The sequence below is a fragment of the Haplochromis burtoni genome, unplaced genomic scaffold (assembly GCF_018398535.1).
Source record: "Haplochromis burtoni strain Fernald_Lab_line unplaced genomic scaffold, NCSU_Asbu1 Contig_428, whole genome shotgun sequence".
In the NCBI taxonomy this organism is placed as follows: Eukaryota; Metazoa; Chordata; class Actinopteri; order Cichliformes; family Cichlidae; genus Haplochromis; species Haplochromis burtoni.
In genome coordinates this window covers 425,316-434,815 of record NW_024582789.1, presented here as the reverse complement: position 1 = coordinate 434,815, position 9,500 = coordinate 425,316, and the positions used below count along the sequence as shown (strand labels likewise).

Here is a 9,500-nt window from a genome sequence, read left to right as displayed (position 1 = left end):
CTCAATTTAAACATCCTCTCTGCAGGTTTTACTGCAGAGTCCACTGATCACGTATACGACCAAACAGCTGGCCCCAGCAGCATCAGACTCCAACACAAAACTACGTGTAATACTGATGTGCTGAAGCCTGGCGACGAAGGCCACATCACTACATCTGATTTCCTGTCACAATAACGCAGCATCTTATAAACACACTCAGGCGACGGTGCGTACATGCTGCATGGGTGACTCGAGTGGTGAAGCCGTGTCTCTCCGATTGTTTCTCAAACATCAGCTCGCTGCGAGACTTGACGGTGTAGTACTCGTCCGCTTTGGCGATGTAACCCACTGAACTCGATCGTCGCGGCAACGCTCCATCCCACGCTGGCTCTGCCTCCGCAGGGTGGGACATGAGCAAGAGCCGAGGCAACCGTTCGAGGAAAAACTGGACGTGGAGAGAAACGTGTTTATTTACATAAAACTCAGAAAGTTTTATATTTAATACATTACTATTGCTGTATGGCACTATTACAGTGCTACACTGCAGTGTGTCTGAAAGCTGACACTTTAAGTTGGCATATATTGGACAAACAAAAGTAAATCAAATATAAACAAATGAATTTTAATGCCATAAATATTCTTAAAAATGTAGTCATTGAATTAATGCTCAAATACGCCATAAATAGATATTTGTAGTATTTAATTCTGTAGTTATGTACCTTGATATTGATTCTCCTATTTTTGCTTTTGAATTAATTTTACTTTATTATTTTATTTTCAGCTGTGCTGCCTCAGCACTGTCAGTGTGAATCAGTGAATACACATCAATAAGCAGCAAAGCATTAAAATAAGCTGGGAAAATATTGTGAGAGAAAGATGCAAAGCAAATAAAAAATTCTGCAGCTCAGGTCATAACTTGCACTCCGTTAAGAGCTCATATTACCCCAGTTCTTCAGCAGCTTCACTGGTTGCCCATAGAGGCCAGAATAAAAGTTAAAATCTTACTTCGTACATACAGGTGTATCCATAAATCTGCTCCTTCATATTTGTGTGACCTGCTCCATATCACCACTGTTTCCCGCCTTCTCAGATCATCATCTGCTATTCATCTTACTGCTCCATCCTCACACCTTAGTACTCTGGGGAACGGAGCTTTCAGTCGCTCTGCTCCTCGGCTCTGGAGCTCTCTTCCTCCTCCTTCCTCCTGTTGACTCCCTCTCCGTATTTAAGTCACAGCTCAAAACACATCTGTTTAAACTGGCTTATTCGCTTTAATGCTGATTTTATCTGTTGTCAAGCTCTGTTTTGTAATTTTAACTTATTTTATGTATTTTATGACTATTGTTTCTTTTATTAATTGTGTTTTTTGTAAGGTGACCTTGGGTTTCTGAAAGGCGCCCTTAAATGAAATGTATTATTATTATTAGAAATAAGTTCTAAATAAATAAATTAGTTTTTAATAAGTTTTTAAAACGTGCAACAGAGATTTAAAATAAATGCACAGAAATATTCTTTGGCTGCTGCTTAAAATGTGTAATATGTTTGTGCATTGAATGGTATATTTTATAAATTCATTTCACCTGGACAGGATGTACATCACATGGTGTGTGTGTGTGTGTGTGTGTGTGTGTTTTACCCTCTTGGTCCACTCAGTCATGACGTGCGTGCTCGGCGTCCTGAAGTGCAGGTTGAGGACGACCACACAGTTTAAAACGACCACAGTAACCAGCACCATGATGAACATCAAATACCTGAGAGACAGTTTAACTTTAGCTTTGATCTATTATTTCTTTCTTTTTTAAATTAAATATACACATTATTTTCTCACTTTTCATTTCTTGTTATTTGTCAGCGAGTGTTTACAGACTGGGAACTTTAAAAAACAGCAGTCCATATTTGGAGAGTCTTCACCCCAAACAGGAAAACTGTAATTCTGGGCATCAAACTGGCTCCAAAGCAAACAGCTGTGCTACACTTTACTGAACAAATGATGCACTTCCAGTATGCAGACTCTTTCTCCAAGTTCTCATTATTACTTCAGTCCCGTTTGAAGGCTTCTGTCCTGCAGTCCATTCCTCTCATGACTCTCTCCTTTGAGGCTACAATTCCCAACTGTTGGACGTCACATATCTCAGTCGTTTTTCGTTTGCTTCCTGCCTCTGCCAGGCTCGTTCTGTCCTGCGTATCTCTGAATTTCTTGACGACACTTCTCACTCCAGTTCATGATACACGCTGTGATACTAACTTTGAATATTCATCTCCTGCGTTGTGAGCATCAACGATTCTTTTTCTCAAATCTAAACAAATGTATCTGGTTTTGGCATGATGCTTTCTCAGGTGACATGTTAAAGCCTTGTTGAAGTTTTTAAACTGCATGTTTAACTCACTTCTACAAACTTTGAGCATTGCAAAGTTTAAGTACATCCCTGCACAGCAGTGGTTTGTGCTCTGGCTCAATAAAAAGGGCGTCAGAAGGCTAATAACACTGACCCTGGTAACTCTGACTGTTCTCTGAAATAATCATGTTGCTGTGTGCAAACAGAAATCATTCATGTTTACTGAAGAAAACCAGCATATTATAATGAAGCACTTGGAAAAGCTTCAATCTGAATCTAAAGCTGATGTTTCCAGCTGTTGTTGGGAGTATGTTTTGCGTTTCTTACTTAACAATAAGCGGCACAGACATGGAAGTTTCCGGCAGCCTTTGAGAGATCAGCAGCAGGAAGACAGACTGAGCGAGCAGCACAGAGATGGACAAGGTCATCTTCTCGCCACCTGCACACAAAACGCACAAACTGTTTCAACAAGTGAAGGAAACCAGTTCAAACTGGAATCATTTTAAACCTCCAACAAAGTATTTCTGGGCAGTTTAAGAGCCCAGTGTTTGCAAAGTGTTTGCAAAGTGTTTGCAGGTGAGCTCTGTTTACACTAAGACCAGAGGAATCGACAGGAGATTCCCAGTTACGGTGATTTCTGACTTTTTCCCAGATTAATGTTTAAAAATATAAATGATTTAATTATAATTAGTTTACAAATATATTAATTTTCTGCCTTGCTGCAGTTTCCTGTTGACAGCCTGCAGAAGATTATAAGCTTTCAGAGTTGGCACATTTCTCTGTCTTATAAAAAAAACAAAACTGAGTGTGTCTCTGTGCATGTCGAGGAATATTTGCACAGCTCAGTAACACCACAGGTTACAGAGACATGGTTGAAATTGCTCTTTAAACGTGCACTGACTGTCAGCGGGCAGGTAGTAGACGAGGCAGGCCAGGAAGGAGATGAGCACACAGGGAATGATGATGTTGACAATGTAGAACAGAGGTTTGCGTTTGATGATCAGGTAGAAGGTGATGTCCTGGTGCTTGTTGCTGTCCATGGGGATGTGCTTGTAGATGTTTCTCTTGGCTGGCCGGTGGACGATCTCCCACTCACCGTTTTCTGCCAACATTAGTGGAAAACATGAGATGAGACCCAGACAGAAGAAAGTTTACATAACGGCGCTTCCTCCACGTTTGACTGCCAAACCTGACTGCGTCGTTTCAGCCTAAAGTGAAAAGATGTCTGTTCTTTGACATTAGAAGCACTAAAATGTGTTTTTCATGTCCATGTTTGTGAAAAATGTATCTAAATGCAGTGAAGTCCAAACTTTTTTTTTTTTTTGCCTTGCACACTACAGTAATTATACATTTTTTATAAAGATGCAATAAAAGTGTTGGAGTTTCACTGGAACTCTTCATATGAGGTGTTGATGTACTGGTGATGAAATAAAAGAGGCCAGAGTTGGGCTGAAAAAACTGAATAAACCCATCGAAGAAAGAGCAACACTTTCAGTCTGGTTCATTCATAAAAAGACGGAATCCACTGACCAGCTCAGGATCACCAAAAACCCAGAAAGACCACAAAAGACAATTAAAGTGGATGATGGCAGAATTTTTTCCATGGTTAAGAAAACTAACTTCACAAGATCTAACCTTAAGAAGAGACTCAAAGAGGTAAGAGTATCACTGTCAGCAATCAAGAGACGCCTTCATGAATACAAATACAGACGGTTTACAACAAGATGCAAAGCTCAAGACAAGAAGACCAGCTACATGATCTTTATGTGCAAATCCTGACCAACACTGTGGGAGGAGGTGTGGTTCTTTGTGGACAGACGACTGCACGGACACTTTTCCAGATGAGCCAGAAATATATATTTGGACGGGATCGAGTTACAGTACAGTATGGCATGGGCATTTCTGACAGGGAAAAGTAAAGTGTGAACATAACACTGGAGTGCAGAAAAGAACATCTACCTGTAAAGCTAGCAGGGTCAATAACGACCCACTCTACTGTATAGTTGGCGACTTCTCCGGCGTATTCTTCTTTCAGGAGCATCCGGATCTCTTTGGCGTTGTAGGTCAGAGAGCTGCAAAGCACCGTGACAAACACGGATTAAATTAATCTGAAATCTTTCAGGAGAAAAACACCATAAAAACTTTACAGATTTGCTTCACAGCAGGCTGTAAATTCTGATTTTGGATGCATAATTGTCAACAGAGAGCTTTAAATAATTCTTTCTTACGTGAACTTGAGCGTGCAGTTCTGCCAGTCGAAGGGGAAGTATCTGACGTTGATGGAGCAGGAGGAGCGGAAGATGGCCGGTGGCAACCAGTAGCAGAAACCATTTTCATACACCAGTACATTACTGTAGTAGGCCACTTCAAACTGGGCATCATTACTGAGGCATGGAGGAAGGAGGAAAGGACATACAGTTAGGAAAATCTGTTTTTGCACAATGATTTATTTATTTTATTTGGGCTCTTTACGCCACCACAGTGGGTTTTACATCAGTGCAGACTTTCAGCTGTAATTTAAGGAGATCAACACAAAGTGTAGCCTTAAAACTGATTTGGTTTTGCAGTACTGTGAAAAAGTTTTTGCAACACTTGAATGTTTGAGATCTTTAAAGACAACCTGAGTAAATAGAAATGTAGTTTTTAAATTATGATTTTAATTATTAAGGGAAAAAACATTCAAACCTGCGTGAAAAAACCTAATAACATGTGCCAGCCTTACCGGCAAGAACTGCAGTCAAGTGTTTGAGATAACTGCCAGTGAGTCTTTCACATCACTGTGGAGGAAGTTTGGCCAACTTTACTTTGCAGAGTTGTTTTAATACAGTCACATTGGAGGATTTTTGAGCATGAACAGCAGCTTTAAGGTCACACCAAAGCATTTGACTCACTCATTCTCAGATGGACTTCCTGCTGTGTTTTGGATCATTGTCCTGCTGTATAATACAAGTGCTCCCAAGGTTCAAGACAGCAAATTAATGGCCAAACAGACCAGAATTAATGGTTCCATCAATTACACCAAATCGTCCTGAAGCAGCAAAGTAGCCCCTACACCATTCTTTTGCTGTTGGCTTGGTCTAACACCAGATGTAACAGGACTCAAACCTCCCAAAAAGTTCAGCTTTTGTCTCATAAATCCACAGAATACCAGCAGTGGTTTTCACTCAGGGTGGCAAAAACAGGGCCAGGCCTTAATGACTGGGATTATCATGACAAAATAGTTTTCATTTACTTATCTCATAGAGACGGACAAATACATTTAAAATTTTTAATTTTCCATTGACATAAAAATGAGGTTTTTTTGTGTGACCTCACTTGTTTTCCAGAACGATCTCCGGCAGCCACACCATGCTGGGCGGCAGCCGGAGTATCTCAATGCCACCAAACTCTGTGGAATTCCACGTCAGCCGGTAGTCAGTCCACGTCTGCCATAACACACACACACACAGAAGTAAATAAAGAGCTGCAAGTACTGAATATGAAGATGTAAAAGAATGAATTGTTACCCACAATTTCCAGCCACACGTTCGTCAGCAGCGTCTCATCTACTTCTTTCTACAGAGGAGAACAAAGACAAACATCGATGTTTCTGTTTGAATGTGTTCGATTTAAACCTAACGGACACATTTAAAGTTTTAATGACAGGATGAACTACATAAACACACAGAAGCTGCGAACCAGAGAGATGAGGTTGGAGAGCGTGAGGGCGAGGTTAACATCGACAACATCCTGCTGCTTCTCGACGGGGCGCAGCTCCTTGTTGTATCCCATCTCTTTGAACACGTATTCAATAACACGCTCCTCTTCGTTCCTGCCATTGCACTCTAACACACACACAGATTAAAACACACACGTTTTACAACTGCTGTTCATATTCTCTAAGCTGCTCCTACCAAAACTGGGAGAGATTATACAAAAGTCCAGCAGGCCAACAAAGGACACGTTTCAATATTTAAGATGAGCAAACCAAACCTGCTGAGGAGCCAGTGGGCAAAAAACTCTGTTGGAAACCTAGAAACCAACCAGTACTGTGAAGGAGGAATGAGACACGCAACAGTAAATCCATTTCTATAATTAAACATGAGTTAAAAGAAAAAGCAACTTTACTTTTTTCTACCTTTTTTCAAGTTATCTTTAAAACTTTGCACAAAGATGTCAGTTTTCATTTTTTTCTCATCACGTAATAATCTATTATTTTAAAAAACAGCTTTTTTTTGCTGTTGTTAATAATTTCTGGTTGCAGTCCAATGCTTTTCAGGATCTTTATGATTAGATGGGCCACTTTTTTCCTTGACTCGCTGCTCACGCTGACACTTCTGACCCTGCTCAGAGTGATTTTAATCCCAGCTCCTCTCGTCACCTTCCAGCCAGTCATTTATTGCCGAATATGGAAGGAAGACATACATGAAAACACACACGCCTTTCATATTATACTGCTAATTCATTTCAGTTCAATTCAATTTTACTTACACTGAGCTTAATCTCAACCACAGTCACTTCAAGGTGTTTTATATTTTAAGGTGAAGTAAACTCTTTGGACTGACCAGTGCTCAGAACAATGGGAAGGTCTAAAGATCAACTGCAAACATTAGAGGTGGATGCTGGGTGGGTGCAGCAGTGCTGACATCAGAGGGACAGGTGGGGTATGACGTGGATGAGGCGTGTAGAGAGTATGAAGCAGTGCAGCTCAACTCGGCTCCCTGCACTAGCTCAGACCCCCCCAACCAGCTTCTTTCTGTTGACGGTGTTTGAATTTAGACATGTTTACTCTTTAAATTAAAATCTGAGTCTTAAGATCAAAATAAATCAAACGGTATCACCAGTGACAGTTTGGTTTACAGTGTGGAGTCTGATCCCAGTATTAGTCCAAAGCTGAATCAGAGCGACTCCATCTGCTCAGGAGATGAGACACTTGAAAGCTTCAATGTTGCTTCCTAATGGGCTTCCAGCTCCTGTTTCCAAGGTCAAACATAAACTCATCTCTAAACTCAAAGAATGTGCTGCTCAATTTAGAAATCCACAATCCCACAAAGTCCAGGTGACATCTTTTTGTGTTTGTTTTTAGTTTGTTTTTTGACTAACGGCCAGGCCTAGTGACACAAATACACTGTAAACAAGCATGACATTCAGAGAGGAAAACAGACGGGATCCAAGCGCATGAATGCTTCATGCTGCTCGGATTTCACAGCTGCTCTGCAGATCCATCGACCACGACGGATAACTGGCTTCCCATCCTACAGCTCACCACACAGCAGCGCTTTGATTTTCACCAATCTGATTCAAAGGGCACGCTGCACATCACTGAGTTTACATTTCTCTATTTGAGATGATCATTTTTCACTAATGAGGTTTTAATTTGGATTTAAAAAAAAACTCTGTACTGTCTCAATACCCAACTATTTGCTCAATGAGTCCTTCCTTAGAAACCCCCCCAAAAAACACTTCCATTTAAAAAAAAGACTTGAAATAAGTCTGACACAAAAGTTTAGTTTGTCACATAACAGACCAACTGCTTTAGCTGTAGATTACATTTTCCAGTAAGAATAAACTTTCTGCTTTATGATTAAAGATATTTTCAACCTTTAAAATAAAAGATTTGCTTTGAAAACATTTCGTCAGGTTATCAGCTTAATGTTTTCACTAACTTACCCGACGACAGCAGTGTGAGCAGGAACAGAGTGGCCAGTGCTGCACGCTGAAGCTCCATGGCTGAGTGGAAGTGAGAGGTCCAGAGCCCTTTCACCCACCGACCTGCTGCCAGAACCCGAGAGGCAGAGTGACAAACAACAGCTGCAGACACACAGAGCAGAAAATAGAAAGCACAGAGCAGGCCTGAGCCGCCAGCTGCTGTCACCTCCACCCCGTACGGGAAACTGATAATAAACATGGAGTTTTAAATTATGAGATCTGAATAAGTTAAAAAAAAAAAAAAACACTCAGTTTGAGACACTTTTTTCACTCTTGGGTCTGTATGATGTCACAGACAGGCGATATTCAAACACCAATAAATATGGAAGCAGGTACAAATAAATCGATCATCCCTCTAATTTATATTTGGGCAGAAAAAAAAATCCTGATTCCTGTTTCTCCCTGCTGACCTGCTGGATTCAAAGCTCATACCATTACATCGTTAGTTACTATTATTCTAATGTTTTCACAGTAAGCTGTGTTTGACTCTCATGGTTCAAGGTAACTTTATTTATACCCACAGGCAAGAAAAATGACAGCATTTGGCATCCCTTCAAAAACACACATACCTAATAAAAATATAAACCTCACTGTAGCACATGTATAGTAATTTAAACATTTCGAATCAAAAACAAAAACTGTCCCTGTTGCTGTCACTGAATTAAATAAGCACTAAGCTGTTTTTATAACGCTTTGTCCTGCATCCCGGAAACAGAAACCTCCGTCCTGAGGAAAGAAGCTGAAATTCAGCCCTTAGAGGATGGGAACCATTTTTAAGGACTGATAAAGCCATCCTCTGTACCTGCTTAGAGTACAGGGAGGCTAAACAAGACCGTTAGGGATACACCGATACTGGTATCGGGGCCGATACTGTAAAATGTGTGCGTACTCATACTCGTAAAAGTTAACCGATACCATGAACCGATACCAACTTATTTCATTAATCAGAGGGTGGCTTGTCATTTCTGTTGTAGTTTTTTAGATTGGCCACTAGGGGGACATCCCGTGCTAAACAGGCACAGGGTCAGGCGAGTGAGACTGGCGACTCCAGATTTAAAAAAAGAGAGAAACTGGAGGCTGCTGTAGCTAGGCTAAACAAAATGTCAGCAGTGTGGACCGGAACAGCCAACTTTAACTCAGGTTTTGGAAAAGCGATGAAAAATGTCAAGAGAAAATCCACGGGCAGTTAAAATAACAGAGGCTCTGACTCATTTTATCGCTCTGGATGACCAGCCAATGCCAGGTCGTGGAAAACATAGGATTGCCTCTCTAGCATACTCGAAGCTGCGATATGAAATTCCCAGCCGCCCACACATCAGGGAGTAATGGTGCCAAAACTTTCTGAAGAGGTAAAGACAAGCAGTGTGTGCGCGATGTCAGTCCTTGGTTTAACGGCACAGTGGACTGATGATCCACGGGCAGATGGGGAGTTCGTTCGTCAATGCCAAATACTTTCGTTATTTTGTTTGTTTGTTTACAATATGGACACTCTGCAAC

The 9,500-nt window shown here is 40.9% G+C and overlaps 1 protein-coding gene across 2 annotated transcripts in view; it reads right to left on the bottom strand.

Moving 5' to 3' along the window:
* Nucleotides 1–8,100, bottom strand: part of chrnd (cholinergic receptor, nicotinic, delta (muscle)) — a 13,328-nt gene extending 5,228 nt beyond the window's left edge. The window contains exons 1-10 of one of the 2 annotated variants that reach the window (XM_042213238.1): nt 7,965–8,100; nt 5,981–6,139; nt 5,826–5,870; nt 5,631–5,740; nt 4,544–4,699; nt 4,275–4,387; nt 3,217–3,417; nt 2,643–2,754; nt 1,616–1,730; nt 214–424 (exon numbers count right to left, since the gene is read on the bottom strand). In XM_042213238.1, the coding sequence (XP_042069172.1) occupies nt 214–424; nt 1,616–1,730; nt 2,643–2,754; nt 3,217–3,417; nt 4,275–4,387; nt 4,544–4,699; nt 5,631–5,740; nt 5,826–5,870; nt 5,981–6,133 (1,216 nt within the window). In that variant the 5' untranslated portion in view covers nt 6,134–6,139; nt 7,965–8,100. The remainder of the gene's footprint in view (nt 1–213; nt 425–1,615; nt 1,731–2,642; nt 2,755–3,216; nt 3,418–4,274; nt 4,388–4,543; nt 4,700–5,630; nt 5,741–5,825; nt 5,871–5,980; nt 6,140–7,964) is intronic. The other variant, XM_042213237.1, reaches the window with a different exon arrangement.
* Nucleotides 8,101–9,500: the final 1,400 nt, after the last annotated feature.